The sequence below is a fragment of the Triturus cristatus genome, chromosome 3_2 (genome assembly GCF_964204655.1).
Source record: "Triturus cristatus chromosome 3_2, aTriCri1.1, whole genome shotgun sequence".
Lineage (NCBI taxonomy): Eukaryota > Metazoa > Chordata > Amphibia > Caudata > Salamandridae > Triturus > Triturus cristatus.
Genome location: NC_140584.1, coordinates 411,502,926 through 411,519,864, shown reverse-complemented (window position 1 = coordinate 411,519,864; position 16,939 = coordinate 411,502,926). Strand labels below are relative to the sequence as shown.

The following is a 16,939-nucleotide window of genomic DNA, read 5'->3' as shown; positions in this document are numbered from 1 at the left end:
TTCACTTTTCTTTGCAGGTTATGTGTTATATTGTAATGTTATGTGATTGCGTATGTAATGAGTAATAAAGTACCCAGTTTGTAGTGAACCAACATGTGCTGCGTGTTCTTGTATGAGAGGGTAGCCTATTCTTCTAGTCAGCTGCGGCTACATGAACAGATGTTAACCCTGATCAGGTAAGTGGTAACTGAATAAGGGAAAGAGGAGACCCTCGAACCAGAGAACAGGCTATGCTTGAACTGGCAGTCCTTGTGTGATCTGATGAATAGTGAGACTGATTCCCTTTTTGTATGTTATGGTGATCATAGGATGAACTGTTGTATGAGACTGCCGTCGGGGTAGAGAGGTCTGGATTCGTATGGGATCGCGAGGCCGCCACTTGTGATACTGTCGTATGGGCAGAGAGGTCTGGATTCGTATGGGATCGCGAGGCCGCCGATTGTGCTGAGACTGCCGTCTGGGTAGAGAGGTCTGGATTCGTATGGGATCGCGAGGCCGCCACTTGTGATACTGTCGTATGGGCAGAGAGGTCTGGATTCGTATGGGATCGCGAGGCCGCCACTTGTGATACTGTCGTATGGGCAGAAAGGTCTGGATTCGTATGGGATCGCGAGGCCGCCGATTGTGCTGAGACTGCCGTCTGGGTAGAGAGGTCTGGATTCGTATGGGATCGCGAGGCCGCCACTTGTGATACTGTCGTATGGGCAGAGAGGTCTGGATTCGTATGGGATCGCGAGGCCGCCGATTGTGCTGAGACTGCAGTCTGGGTAGAGAGGTCTGGATTCGTATGGGATCGCGAGGCCGCCACTTGTGATACTGTCGTATGGGCAGAGAGGTCTGGATTCGTATGGGATCGCGAGGCCGCCACTTGTGATACTGTCGTATGGGCAGAGAGGTCTGGATTCGTATGGGATCGCGAGGCCGCCGATTGTGCTGAGACTGCCGTCTGGGTAGAGAGGTCTGGATTCGTATGGGATCGCGAGGCCGCCACTTGTGATACTATCGTATGGGCAGAGAGGTCTGGATTCGTATGGGATCGCGAGGCCGCCACTTGTGATACTGTCGTATGGGCAGAGAGGTCTGGATCCGTATGGGATCGCGAGGCCGCCGATTATAAGAGGTCTTGGTATGTATAGTAGGAATTCCCTGTCCTTAGGTGGTAGATATATGTGGTTGCACTATTGTAAATAGGCCCTAGGGAGAGGGTAACGTTCTGTCTGGGTTAGTGAGGCTCTGATGAGCGGGTTCTATCTGATCCGAAAACCCAAGCAGAACACTGCCCCCCTCTGGCAACAATTGTGTCTTTAACAGGAAGGGCTAATTGACAACATGGCCGTATTTCTCTGGAATTCACGAAATTAGAAAGCATAAGTGAATTCAATTCACCTAACAAAGTGGGAGCAGATCAGGGTTTCAGTAGGCAGTGTGCGTGATCTCTGCTGTCAGACCAAACTCGACTCATGCATGCAAGAACAGCTTATAACACGTCCATGCTTATCAAGCACACACAATGCCTAAGCACAATTCAGTGGAGGCTTGCCTAAAGTAACTTTACATCCCTAACAAGACATTTATTATCATGGCTTCACACTTTCAAAAGAGCAACCGCGAGCCTTACCTATCAGGCACACTGGGTACTGCAGATGCAGGAAGACAGTTTGACCAGTCTCGTTCTACAGCATAGGCATTTATTCATCTCAAAGACAGCTGGGAACGGATGTGGAGGAAAAGGGTGCTGGGTGTACATATGTACATTTGTGGGTATTTATAAAAGGTCAATCTACCAAGGAGCAACAGAGCACCGATCAGGGACATAAGCAATGATTACAGTTCAATTTATAGGGCGAGAAAAGGTACAGCGGTAAGCAAGGGTTTTGAGATGTGGCATTATTCGAAAAGCAAGTCTCTTCCGTTTTCTGAATTGAAGGACGGGAGAAATGGTGCTGATGGTTACTGGGATATTGTTCCAAATCCTGAGTGCAAAGAATGAGAAGGCATTTCCTATTTTTTTCTTTCCTCAATTCAAATCCTGGTCCAGTTCTAGCTGCGGGTGCATCGTGAGCCTCGGAGGATGGTAAGCTTGCCTGCCATTTAGGCAGGCGTGCAGTTAATGGCAGGTTTGACACCAATGGCTTTAAAGCTCATGCAGACATGCAAAGCAAACCAGTGGAATTTCACCAGGGCAGACGTAATAGTCTAATTTCGTCAGGCCTTTGAGGAGGTGTGCTGTGAAGTGTAGAATGCAATTCAAATGGGTTAATGGGGTGGCTGGGAGGTCGTCGATCAAAAGTAAAAGTATTTGGACAGCAGTTCTGAAGACTCAAAGAAAGGTGGCTTTCCTTTTTAAGACCAACAACTTTTATCATGCAGGCTTGGTCTAGAATGTAGAGTGCTTTACAAGGATTGATAGTTAAGAGTTTATATAAAGAAGGGGGAAGTCAAGTATTTACAGAGGAGGGCTCCTCCTTTTTATTTGCAAGTACATCAAAAAACGGCAGTCCCATTCAGACATGTGGGCTATTTCTCCTATTTGGAAAAAACAACCATTTTTGTTGTAGAACCCTCACCCACTAGGATTACTCCTTGGTGATATTCTCCATCAATGGTTCTTCCCGTTCACCTGCCGAACCGGGCATGCTGCTACCGGTGACTTACACTGGAGTTCTGTAGTGTCTACACAAAATGATGGGGGATAGGAGTTGGAGGGGTTCTTTAGAGGTTACAAATATGTGTCTTATAGAAAACTGTATTATTCCGTCCTCCAGATTAAAACTGAGAACAGTTGAAAGTGTGTTTGGATTTAATGATCTGGTTCTGTGAGGGTTGAAGGTTAGCAGTGTCAAAAGCAGATGAGAGGTCAAGAAGTTGGGATCATCCTATCCAATGATCAGGAAAAGCTATCTAATGTTATGTTGAGGTTTCAGAGCAGCAGTGCGATCTGAAGCTTGAATTGTAACCTAGAAGGAGAGGAGTGCTGCTGACGTGTTCATGAGTGGAGTGTGTTGGAAATTCCCCTTTTCTGTGTGGGCCCCACACCCCATAATTCTCGTCTTTTGCTGGACCCTATATATTTTGCTGATGTTAGAACTCTGCCACTAGTTAGCAGGATTGAAGTGCACAAAGTTCCTGTGCACCCCCTTTGAAAATTGGCGTATTCCTAATTGGCATATTTAACGTACCTACAAGTCCCTAGTATATGGTGCAAAATGTACGGTAAACGTCAATAGTGGAATGCAGTGCCTATTGTGCCACCCGCTACAGTGACTGTGTAAAATTTGGCTTCAGGCCTATCACTCTACCAGTGTATTCACTGCAATTTGACCTGTCAAAAGCAACCCTTTCGACAGGTCACAACCTCCTTCTTTAATATTAATAAGCACCTCCCCCCATGTAAGCCTTATAGACCACAAAGCAGGGTGCATGGTATTTAAAAGTAGGACATGTAGAAAGGTAACTTTAACATGTCCTTACAGTGACTAGCAACTAAATATATTTTTCACTGTAACAGGCCTAGCTGTTCCACATAGAAAACCAGAGTACAGATTAAAATCCTAATACGCAGGGCCACTGGAATTATGCAACAGAGGACCACATTACGTAGCACTGTTTATTAAATTATGCAGCAAGAAAAGGCACATTATGTGGCATAATACGGCACTGTCTGCAATAGCTCTTTATTTTGTCATTTTTGTACATCACCACTATCTGGGCAAAGATTTCACCTCATTGGCAACAATTAGACTCAAATACACCAATAAGCAACAGAACGATAACCAGTCAACCTTTACTAAGGGCCTTCCACTGCACTACAATACGAGTTGCTGTGATCTTATTAATTAGATCAGTTGGAGCTAGAAACAACTTTTTGTTTGTTAAAGTCAGCAGATTATTAAGTGGATAATGGATTATGTGGCACTCTAGGCATATCCAGGATTCTGCAGAAAACTGCACAAAACACTCTTAATTCCAATGGCCCCACCAATACTTTAACTTGGGAATGGGGCTACCTATAAAAATAAATGAAGAACTATTTTTAATATTCGTTAAAAATCCAATTCAATGGGGATGTCAGATTTTTAGGAAATCACACTTTTCCCAACCAGTAATTAGAATTTGACTTGATGTGAAATTTCCCCCAGTATCAAACAATAGGCTGACCTGAGTCGACAGATGATTCCTCTGAACTGCACCCAAAATGCAGGTGGGGCTGTGACCATCATTTTTCGCATTACAGTGTCAAATCCCACTTGAGTGTGAAAGCCTGCATGACAGGTCTGCATGGTTTCATTTACCACTTTGGGTACACTTGAAAGGCTGAGAACAATTTCTTGCACGGCCAATGCACTAATACCCATAACACAGTCAGATTTCAAACAAGGAAGCAGCATGGAAAAAAAAATTGTAGATTCTTTCCTCCTTGATCAAAGCAGCAAACAAAAACCAAGCACCAACTCTATTTGCAACCTTTATTGACTACATACCACCGCATCTGATAAAGTCGACAGAGCAAGGGTGTGGCACAAATGGGGCATACCAGCTACGCTGCTGAGAGCCATCATGAGTTTATATGTCCTGGGTGAGAGTCAAAGTTTCGGCTAACAGAGTGACATCAAAATAGATCTGGACAAACCAATGGCTGAAACAGGGATGTATATTGTCTCCACCATTATTTAATCTTTACTTGGTTGTTCTAAATAATGCCTTAATTGAACTGAACACATTTCTATCCAAGTTTGCTGGCTTTCACCATCAGGGTTTGCAATATGCAGATGATACAAACAATATCTGCAAAGATAGTGGAGTGCTTTGTCTATTTATTGTAATGCAAAACGGTTTTCCATCAATGCCTCAAAAAACAAATATATTGGTATGTGGTTAGAAGAAAATAAAGAAGAAGATTACATTTTCCCTAGAGCAGGTGAACATAGAGCTTGTATCTAGCTTGAAATACCTTGTCATCTATTTCAATCAGCGCGGCTCGCAACAAACCCAGCTCAAGGTGATGAAAGGAATGTAAATAGCCATGATCATCAGCTTTCAAAAGCTGCTAAATCTAATAAGGGGTCCCAACCAATTTGTTGCATCATTGACGGCAAATTTATTCCAACACTGTCGTATGGCTCGGTAATATTGAAGGATCGTCTAGGAATCTGGCTAGACAAGACCCAGTGCCGTTATTACATACGATTATTCGAGATGCCTGATGCCACCGTCATCTCACATGTCTTGAATTCAACTTAAGTAGGCCGTGACCATGGGGAAAGCAAGTTTAAGTTACTATGTTAAACTCAAGGCTGCCCAACTGGCACACTGACGGAGTTAATATGGTCAAGCATGCGGACATCAAACTCGCATGGGGATCATATGTGAAAGATTCAATTAACGATGTGGGCATCTAGGACGTCCTTGACCTAAACTCTCTCCAAAACTGCATGCCAAAATTATTACTGTAGGAAGCTGGCTATTTATATAGTGGACCAAAATTAAATACACTGTGTGGAGTCCAGGCAAATCCCAACTGGTTTACAGAGGCACAAACGACATCCCAAATGCTCTCTTTTCTGGTAGTGTGGGTTAGCACTTAGGCGTAACAGAGGGTAGTGCTAAGCATTTGTTTTACTCACAGAGGTAATACATTTGAGACACTCTGGAATAAATCCGAGACCAATTTAGAAAAATAAGTCATATTTTTGTATAAATTTTTACGCCAAGAACTTAGTTTTCGAGTAAGCACTTTTAAGTATTGAATTTTGCAGGTAACTAAAGCAGTCACTTTAACTCGCCTTTACGCATAATGCTTTCCTAGGGAGGAAAAAGGCATAGATAGCATACAGGTATTTATAGTCTGTTTCTGGGGGTCTCCTTCGGGACATAGGGTTGTAGGGTGCCAAGGTCCAAAGTACCACCAGCAGTTTCTTGTTAACTGCCTTGGGGCTTCAGGTTGCAGAGATGCTGATCGGGTTGGTAGCTGTTCGCACTATGCCGGTAAGAAGAATGGGGGCCACCTAGAACCCTGCTACAGAGGGCAACTTGGGGACAAGTCTGTGAGCTCCAAACAGAGGAGTTTGGATCACAAGGGTCCTGGGAATAAGGAAGCACATTCAGTTCGTCTGTACCCGGGCTGGGACTCAGTGCAGAGTGAAAAAGTTGTCCGGGCTCTGCGCGTCCTAGGGCAGTGCAATTGTCAGTCGCGCTGGTTGAGTGTGCAAATATCAGGACAGCAAGACCACTATGGAAGTGGACCCCTGCGGTTCGGACGTCCCTCAACGGCTGCTCGGTCTCTCAGTCCCGAGTGAATTCTCATGGTCTGTCTGCTGCAAGGGGTCTGGTACCCCAAGTATTGGTCCTGTTCAGCTCCGATTGGTCCTGGTGTCCTTTCACTTGGTCGGAGGACAGATCCGACCTTCAGGAGCACAGGTATCTCTCCCTGGGGGGCTGAATATCAGGCTGACCGGTGAGCAGCAGGTCAGTGAACTGAACTTTGGTTTTCAGTGGCTGTGGGAGTTGCTCCTCTTCTTTAAGGGAGATTACCTGAAAACTTGCGAAGGGCTGGCAGTCTCCCGGGGTTCTTGGAAGCTGGTCAGCTGCAGGACGAGACACTGGTCTTGATTGTCGATACCTGGTGCAGGTAAGCAGTTTATGGTGCCAAAAGTCTATAGCAGTCTTCTGCTCTCGCTTTTCTTGTAGCTCTCCTTTGTTCTCTCTTCTTGATCCATCAAATCTAAGTTCCTGGTGTCAGGGGTGCCACCTAAATACTCAATTTAGGGGTGTTAATGGGAGGGACAGGTAGTAGCCAATGGGCTACTTTCCTTTAGGGTTCTACACACTCTATATGACCACTTCCTGTGAGAAGTGGGCATTACCCTGAACCAGAGAGCTTAATTTTGACAAACATAAGATGGTGGTACTAGCCTGAAAGGGAACAATCCTCCTGACTAGCTAATTGTCCCACCATTCCTGGTGCCAAATGGGCCCGGGCAGGCAATAGAATTTCCTCTGCCTGGGGAGGCCTTGGGTCGCATATCAAAGGCTGCAGAGGCTTCTGAAGCCTTCAGTCTTGATATGCTGATTACTTAGCGATCCTGCTTGGAGTAGGTGACAACACGTCCGTCTGAACGGCCACTATTTCTGCCTTCAGAGTGCAGGCTCTGCGGCCAGGGCGACTGACGCTGGAATATGGGGGTCACGGTTCGATCCCTGGCACCGGCTGCAAGTCAGCCCAGCACCATGCGACTCTGGGCAATAGCTTGCTTAATCTTCCCGACGGCCCCCAGCGCCGGGATACCTTCTGGTAGCAGTTCGCGCTTTACAAATACTGGATTTACATTTACTTGCAGGGGGGTCAGAAACCAGTCCATGCCAGCCAGTCAGTACACGCAGGTAGTCGGTAGGTTTCCAGGGGGTCAGCTCTAAGGTGCCCTCTGGGTGCATGTATTAATAAATCCATCACTTGAATCAGTGTGGGCGTATTAATAAGAGATGTTTGATACCAAACATCTCTAGTTTCAGTGAAGCCATCATGAAGCTGGGGAACTCGTAAACACCAGTGCCCAGCACGTACTCAAAATGGCTTCCCTGGTCATATCTAAAAATCGACTTAGACATCACAGGGGCATATCTGCGCATGCAGATATGTCCACACATGAGGTATAGTGCACCCTGCCTTTATTGCTCTAAAGGCCTGCTGTAGGGGTGACTTACCTTTACTCCATGCAGTGTCTACATGCATGGCACACAGAAGGTGTGCCATGTCGGGTCTTCACTTTTCTCTGCACAATGGCATGCAGTCTGCAATGGCAATTTGCATGTTGGTGTTGGCGGGGTCACTTAGGGTGGCACAATATATGCTGCAGCCCTCTTTAGCCTCCTTGCCTTGGTACCGGGGGGTGCCATTTTCTAGCGACTTACAAGGGATGCTAATGTTATTGCCAATTGGGGGAACAACTGCACAGTTTTAGGGAAGGAGATCTGACACTGGGGACCTGGATAGCAGGAACCCAGTGCACTTCTGTCAGAATTGCATGAGATACCAGGCACAAAGTGGGGGTGACCATTTTAAAAAGGGGCACTTTCCTACAATTTACAAAACAGAAGATTCAAATCTGCTGAGTATGATCGACAGGAGCTATCAGTAATTAACCACACAGATTAGTGTCACCCTTCGTCAGTCCAATGGGAGGGCTACACATCTATCAAGCCATATGAGTTCTGAACAGAAAAAAACACCTAATCGGGCTAAGATGTGGAATACCTTTGAAGGCATACACATAAGGGTGATTAAGAGAGTTAGAGCCCCTCAACTGTAGATTGTGAAATTATAAACCTGTATCGCCGCTGCATGTTGTTGATCTTTGTAACAAATCGAAGGCTTTAAGTCAATTTAGGCTTAAACTAGTATTCCATCACTTAAGAATCAGGGCCAGATAGCGATAGAAATATGTTTAAGTGGGACTAATGTTCAGTTAACATCAAGATTTGAAAAATTCTTGAAGGACGCTTATAAAGTCATGACCAGTAATGGCCTGCCTTCATTGAATTACAAATCAAGTCCTTATGTTTAAATACAGCATTAGACCCCGACTCAATGTTCATCTTTGTGACAACTGGTGGGTGACAAGTGGGTCTCAATTCAGGCAATTTTGATCCTTTCTGTTTTTAAGCATAGCATTAAACCCCTGTTTTTTATGTGGCACACTGCACTTTACTTACGGCACTACACACTTTATGCACTTACAAAAGAGCAGCTATTGGACCACCTTGCACAGTGTTTTAAGACTATGTTGGAATGGATTGATTTTAAGGAGGAAAGGTTTAATTATGCCTCTCTTTAAAAATGAAGCTTTAGCCATGCTGAATATTTTTTGTTGTATTTATGTCATATTGTTACACTTTTAAATAAAGAAAATCAACATGTACTACTTACTTGCTGGAAATCCCTGCTTTCATTCTGCCAAACATCGGGCTCTAGGTTTGTTGTGGGTACAGTGGCCGCCCCAAAATGTCTTTCCATGTTAGATTGGGGGGAGGGGGGATGGAGGTTGTTAGAAAACCCCGGGCAACCGGGTTAGCAGTCACCCGGTTTTTCCCAACACAAGGGGTAGCTTGGCTCGAGCGGTCGGGGGTCAGGCACCGTGTTAAGCGTACGTCACACCCTCACAATAACCATGCGTTCATCCGTTCCAAAAACGACTACACCGTAAAAATTTATGAAAGAATCTCTTTGTGTTTATCTTAATTTTTCTCTTAGTTGCAGGGTTTTGACACAAATACAATACAAAAGGATTTTCTTCAGAAATAGCAGGTCAATTAAATAATAACACTTTGCAGGTGCAATAAATAGGATTAGGTCATAAATACACAAGGAATAAATAGAGGTGCGTTAAATACATAGGGCAAATAAATACTGTCAGACAATAAATACAAGGCAGGAATAAATACGGTCAGACAATAAATAAACCACCTTCAATAAATAATATAAGCCATCAAACAATTGCAAATCAGATCACATTTATGAGGTAGATTGATTTTACCATGCCCAAGTACAGCTTATGGTCACTGGGATGGCCTGGGGATGTCCCACCTAGAGTGATCAAGGCTGGGGCCTAAGCTGAGGTAGAATGAGGGAAACCTAAGGTTCTGATTCTTCCAACTACACAGTCCCTCACACAGGTCCCTGCACCAGTCTCAGTTCACCCCCTAGCACTCTCAGGTTGATCCTAACACCCCTCTAGCCCCAAGAATGGTCTTTTAGGGCTCCACAGGGCCTCAGATGCCCTTTCTACCACTTACTGCCCTTTTCACGAAGATCGGCTCCGCTCGGCGCCAGGTCGACGTCGCTGGGCGGCTCCGGTTCGATGTCGCGTCGATCTGTTCCACTTGACGCAGTGTCGATGCCGTCGGGCGGTTCAGATTCGATGTCGCTGGCCGGCCTCGGTTCGATGTTGCGTCGATCTGCTTTACCTGACGCCGGGTCGATGCCGTGAGGCGGCTCCGGATTGATGTCGCTGGGCGGCCTCGGCTCGATGTCGTGTTCCGGCGTCACAGGGTCACGGTTCCCCCGCTTCCGGGCGACTCCGGAGTGCGACCTCCACTCCCGACCTCCGTCGGCTCCACTTCGGGTTCCGGCGACTCCAGAGTGCGACCTCCACTCCCGACCTCCTGCGCGCTTTACTTCAGCTTCCGGCGACTCCGGAGGGCGGACTATACTCCCCCGTCGACGCCTCACCTCGACCTCAGGTGACTTCTACTCGACCTCCGGTGTCTCTCCACGACCTCCGTCGGCGCCCTCACTCGACCTCTAGCGGCTCCGGGTAAGACGTCTGCCTTCTGTCAGCGCCGCTTCTCCACCTCGGGCTCCAGGTCTCCAGGCTTCTCGACGTCGGGTCTCCAGGAGGATTCCACCAAACAGGTCAGGAACTTGCTATTCTTCTCCTTTAAGGCCTGTTCCGGCTGTTAAGGTCCTTAAGATGTTTTTCTGGTCTTTATCCCACACAGGGCTTTAGGCTGGGCTTGGTCAGTAGGAACTAGTATCAAGGGTGGGTTTCTGGACCCCACTCCAGGCACAAGTTTCCACCCCTGCTGCCTTACTCCTTCCTCCTTGTGTTTCTCTGTCCTCTCTCCTCTCCAGTCAGGTGCCAACTGCCTACCCCAACTGCCAACTCTGAGCTGGCTTCCCAACATTCTAAACCTGCCTCACACTGTCACAGGGTTCTAGAATGTTCTGGAAGGTACTAGTAGGTTCCAGCTATGTCTCAGGTGACAATGGGTGGCCACCATTTTGTGTTTCAGGCCCTCAGACAGAAGTTCCAGGGGTAGGGAAAATGGCTCCCTGACCCTGCATCAACACTAAAAAGTCTGGTGGTTCCCAAAAAGGAAAAATACTAACAGGGTTTGAGGCAAAAGTGGGATAAAATAAATAATGATGAGGAGGGACCACCCAAAGGGCTGACAGGTCTAACAGAGGTGCAATAGGATTACCATAGTACACTCACCCCACACACCCCCCCCAGCCCTCCATGCCCACGTTTAGTGTGGCCAGAGACTTTTGCCATCCTGAAAATGCCAAAGGAGTGAAGGGGTGGCACCAGGACGTTTCACCCCATTGGTTAGGGTGAGCCCAAGAGGCATTTCCGCCCCCTAGCTCATGCTAGGCATGAATGTTTATTCCCCAGGTACCCATTGCAGGGCACTCCTGAACCTAAGGAAGAAAAGAAGTGCACTGCATTGTTGTCTGTGACCCGAAAGGGACCATAAAGGACTGGACCTGCTCCATTTCATACTCAGGACAAAGAAGTGGACTCAAGGGGTCACAGGGCCGACATATTGTTAAAGCTACAGACCTACTACAAGCTGGAAGAGGTCTTTTCATGGAAGAAACAGTGGCAACTGAACCCTGCTGTTGGGCTCTGCATCACAATCAGTGAGTCACTAACTGTCTCTCCTGAGGGTTTGGGGGCTTTAGAAGTGTTCTTATGTGGAGAATTGGGACTTAATGGACTAAAGTCAGAGGTAAACTTTTTGACCAGGACGAACCTGGTTGGTGTATCTGACCCGTGCTCCATCACAGTCAGCATCAAATTGCGTCTAGGTCTTAGTGTATGAAGACCATCGACCATCATTGGTACTTTATGCTTCTTGGTCCTATTCCAACTTAATGCTTTTAAAACTCATATTTCTGGTTCCTCATATTAGATTTTTATCATTGTGTTTATTACATTTATTTAATATTTCACACACTGTCCTAAGTTAAGCCAGTCTGCTCTGTGCCATGGCTACCAGGGGGTTGAGCTCAGGTTGATTGAGGGTTCACCCTGATAAATGTGATTATTCCATGACATGGGTAGTCGCCTCCCTACATTAATAATCCAAACTTTTACAGGGTGCAAGTTGCTTTTTCAATTACTGTTCAAAATGAAACAGAGAAGTGTGATGGCCTGGTAGTTGTGAGATCATCAAGGTCCAAGATAGGTTTCTTTAAGAGTGGGAGGATCTGGCTAGTCCTTAGGGCTTATGGGAAGATGCCTTGAGGCATTGATGTCGAGCAAGGATGAGAAGTACTACAAAGACAGGTTTTCAGAGAGACCTCTTCGAGTGAGTTACAGACATTGGAGAGATGTAAAGGATTACTGTTGCTGAATGTGGTGAAGTGGAATTGGTGGATGGAGGGAAGCACTTTTTGTGCTGCCAACAATTATTTTTTATTTTATGAATCTTTACCTTACGTTGGGCGTTAGTGCACTAAGTGCAGGATTGGTGGGAGCTGTGGTCGATACAGTGCTTGATCATCTTAAAGTGTTATGTTAGTGTAGTATTCCGCCTTGGATGAAGTGAAGCATAGACTGCACCATGGGCATCATTTGGGAGTAGTCCGAGGTCGCAGCTGTGACCTCCAGCTTGCTAACTGCTACTCCTGGCACTTCCTTTGCGAACTCTGGCCTCAGAATAGGCAAAGATTTTGCCCTCTCTGAGTCCAGGGGTCGTAAAGGTAGTGCTAGGAGTAGCAGAGAGCAAGCTAGAGATCACAGCTGCGACCCAGACTACTCTCAGACGACATCCATGGGTGCTTTGCAGATGGATTATAATAGTAAGAAGCCTCCTGGCATCTGCTTTTCTTCCATTTTTTTCCTCTTTGCAAATTAAGTGCATGTTTTCAGTGTAGTATTGGGCATGTATATTTTTGGGAGTATTGTCTGATCAGTGGGGCATCTACTGTTTTCCAGTGTTAAGTTATTGAGAAGGGTATTGCCATCAAATGTCAGGGTAAGAAGTGGAAATTGTCAGGTAGAGAGAGCGGAGTTTGAGATTTTCTATGAAATGCCCTTTGTTCTAGTTTTGGTTGAACCTTAGTGTGCTTTGATTTTCATGAAGTGGAGTGTTTTGATTGGCAAGATGATCGGTCCAGTCCATGGATAGTTTGTAAGAAAGAGAGAATAAGGTTATGGTGGAAGCAGGAGGTAGTCAAACATGCCTCTCGAGGGGAGGAGTGGGGGGGACAAGCATTGGCAAAGCCAATAGGTCCCACTCACAGGCAAGCTTAAGCCTTTTGCAATTGGGTGGGAGTGGTCGAACAGGGGCAGGGAGGGAGAAACAGACAAGAGGGAGAAACAGACAAGGGGGAGAAGAAACAGGGACAGGAGGGGTTAGAGGGAGGAGAAACAGGGAAGAGAGGGTGGGTGGAAAGAAAGAACATGCTCTTCCTAGACTGGACCTAAAAAAGATTAACTATAAACTGTGAAATACCTCCAGCGACTGTTACGGTCACATAAACAGATGCTCAACATATACAAAATACCAATACCTTTAGCCCTGGGCTGACTTTTCGAACCTCACATATAACTGATGCCAAATAAAACTGATCAGCGTAGGATGTGGTCTAGACATACCAAAACACACCAAATAAAATATTCTTTAGACGAGGGCTAGTGCCAGCATCTAATATAACATGGACATCAACAATAGGACTGCCTTGTTTAAAACACACACTGGGCTGTTAACATTCCACAGCTTTGTGTGGTTCTAACCAAGGTAGGGTGAAAGTACACTGCCTAGAGCACACACAGAATATAGTATGACAACAGAAATATGCGAGGCCACTTGTCATTCGTTTTTTCCACCATACTCAAGTCACTAACAAAACCAATGCGGGGAAGGTGGGAATAACATGATAAAAAACTGTCTCCACCCAGACTGAAAAATGAGACAAAAAAGGCATGTTTAACACTTATTGCGAGGATGCCACCATGTTGCAGGTGTTAACTAACCCTACAACACCAGCTGTTGTGATTTAGGGGAGAGGTTGGGGTTTTTTCTTCAAGGAGGGGGGGGGGGGGGGGGGGGTCTGTCGAAGAGCCAGGTTTTGAGGTTTCTTGCGAAGATGGAGAGCGATGTCGGTCTGAGGTGGAGCAGTAGGGCGTTCCATGCTTTGGCCGCGAGGAAGGAGAAGGAGCGGCCTCTCGATCTGGTCTTTCTGGTGCGGGGGACCACGGCGTAGGAGAGCTGGGCTGATTGTAGGGTCCTTTGGGGTGCGTGGAATTAGAGTCGGGTGTTCAGGTATGCTGGTCCGGTGCCGTGGAGGGCCTTGTGTGCGTGGGTGAATATCTTGAAGGTGATTCTCGCCTCGACGGGGAGCCAGTGGAGTCTGCACAGGTGCTGGGAGAAGTGGCAGTGTCTTGACAGGTTGAGGACTAGTCTTGCAGCGGCGTTCTGGATGTTCTGTAGCTTGAGGTTTTTGTTTATTCCGGCATAGAGTGCGTTGCCGTAGTCGAGTCTGCTGGTGACCAGGGCGAGAGTGACGGTCTTTCGGTGTTCTAGGGGGATCTATTTGAAGGTCTTACGAAGGAGGCGCAGGGTGTGGTAGCAGGAAGACGAGACGTAGTTGATCTAGCGGTCCATTTTGAGCTCGGAGTCTAGGATGATTCCCAGGTTGTGTGCGTGGTCCGTGGGGGTTGGCGGGTTTCCTAGAGCGGGGGGCCAACAGGTGTTGCTCCAGGCGTCTAGGTTTGGGCCCATGAGTATTTGTTCTGTTGGTGTTTAGTTGTAGGCAGCAGCTTTTTATCCATTTGGTGACGGCTTCCATGCCTTCTCGAAAGTTGTGTCTGGCAGTGTTGGGCAAAGTGGCAATCACCTCCAGACTACAGCTTGTGCAACTCAAAATACTGCACAGAATGTATTACACTAGAACAACACTTTACAAAATAATGAGGACTGATGCACCACTTTGTCTGCGGGGCTGTGGGTTGGAGGGCACCTTTTACCACACGTTGTGGGACTGTCCCAAAATCATACAATATTGGGGAGCTGTCATGGCTACAATTACTCGGTATGTGGCTCCAGCATCCCCCCCTGAACCTAGGAGGTGCCTTCTCAATGTGTGGGAGTCAACAGACCTTAACCATGCAGCACAGGACTGAGCGACCCTAGGTATCCCACTGGCTAAGCGAAACATTGCTCAACATTGGGGAGCGCAGACGGTCCCTTCTCACCAGCAGTGGTGTCGTGATCTAGACAGTCACATGGTAGCAGGAAAGGCGGTATTTATCCAGAGGGTGTCCCCGAAAATGGACGAGAGTGTGGGGGAAATGGAACGCATTTCGAGGGAACATATGCACCCCTCCACCTGAAGAATCTGACCCGACTAACTAACACTGATGACGTGCCCTATGGGAGAATTTTTATTAACTGGGAAGACGGGTACATTGGGAAAGTTGGAGAAGCGAAAGTACGTATATTCTGTTCACTCTAAAGCACTACCTTGTACAATGTATGAACCGATAACTACATGTGTTTGTAATCAGCTATGTTTTATGCAAATAACAAAACTTTTTTTTTTTTTTTAAACAAATCATTTGATGCACTATTTTCATCAAAGGTCATAAAGAACCCAATGAAACGCCTTCATCCCACAAGAGGTACTTCATAAAAACGCATACAATCATTAGGATGCAAATAATAGTATTGGGTTAGTACCTGTATTTGGTTGAGGCTCGTCCAGATCAATGAAACCACAGTCATCATGGCAGAGGCGAGGCTTAATGGACAAGTCCACTCCCAGTTCTCGAAGTCTGTCCAGCTTGGTCTTGCGGGCCTTTTCACATTGATCAGATGTAAATAATGCAGTCTTCTGCATAGACCCCTCAGTGCAAGCTTTTGACTCTAGGTTAACAGTCTCTTCCCTTTTCTCTGCAGGGACAATTGCCACCGGCTCAAGCAGTACAGGTTCAAGCGTGGCTTCAAGCTCCAATTTTTCCCCCCACTCCATACTGCCAACATCATGACTCTGGTTCTCTTTTGCCACTTCAGCAGGCAATGTGTCTTGGGAGCCACAAGAAATAGCTTCCTCCGCAATAGTACACTTGCGCTCATTATTGTTGTTTTCAGCAGACTTCTCCAAAGCATTATTTGCTAGAGAATCCTCCAGTCTAGGAGCCTCAATAATTGCAGGAACCAAAGGAGCACACACTTGCATTTCAGGCTCCTTCAAAGCTTCAACAGCTGTCACTTCGGTTGGGTTTCCACTGCCACTGGTATTTGGACAATCTGCCCTTTCATCCCCAACGATGGCTTGATACTTGCTGGACCTGTAGTGAGAAAAAGGGCAACACACCGTTGTAAATTGAGCATTACAAGTGGACTCATAGTAAAGGGAGAATGGTGGTGGAAACAGTTTGAGGAAGTTGTGCAATATACAAGAATAAAAACCAGAGCACGAAAGTGAGGTTGTCCTGAACATTGTATTAAAAAAAAGGTGACAAGGTTGTATGGGCTGGTAGGGTGTTCAGGAGCACTCCTGCCAAGACTTGCAACAAAATGAGTCAGTAGCAAATCTAATAAAAACTTTATGAAAACTCAGCTGAGGCATGATGTAGAGAACTGGGGGTTTGCAGCTGTTACCCCACACACACTTTGTTCCCTTTTTAGCTACTAGATTTTTGACTCAGACAATGCACGGAGGCCTCTTAACCAGACCTCAGGCCAGTGCTTCCTCTATAAAACAAGGTGTTGTCCAATTATGTTAAAATAAGCAAAGGACTTTAGAACCCCTCTAAGTCCCTAGTAAATGGCACCCCAGTACTAGACAGGGTCCCTCAGGGCTGCAGCATTATCTTATGCCACCCTAAGGGACCAACATACAAATTCAACACAGACTGCTATTGCAGGCTGTGTGACATGACATGGTACAGAGTGAAAGCATGACATGTGTGTCATGCCAGTCACGGCATCTATTATAAGCAAGTCACCCCTACAGCAAACTTTGAGCCCTAAGGCAAGGTGCATTATATTTTATGTGCGGACATATCTGCATGGGCAGATATGCCCCTGTGATGTCTAGTTCTATTACAAGATATTGCAAGTGAGCAGGGAAGCTAACGTAAGGTATGTACTGGGCACTTGTCAAAATGTTTTCCCCAGCTACATAATGGCTTCTATGAAACATATTGTG

General features: G+C 46.3%; 1 protein-coding gene across 4 annotated transcripts in view; it reads right to left on the bottom strand.

Annotated features, from left to right (window-relative positions):
* Nucleotides 1–16,939, bottom strand: part of CLSPN (claspin) — a 413,699-nt gene that overhangs the window by 185,915 nt on the left and 210,845 nt on the right. For all 4 annotated transcript variants that reach the window (XM_085647976.1, XM_085647975.1, XM_085647977.1 and 1 more), the window contains exon 8: nucleotides 15,466–16,076. In XM_085647976.1, coding sequence (XP_085504102.1) covers nucleotides 15,466–16,076 — 611 coding nt within the window. The remainder of the gene's footprint in view (nucleotides 1–15,465; nucleotides 16,077–16,939) is intronic.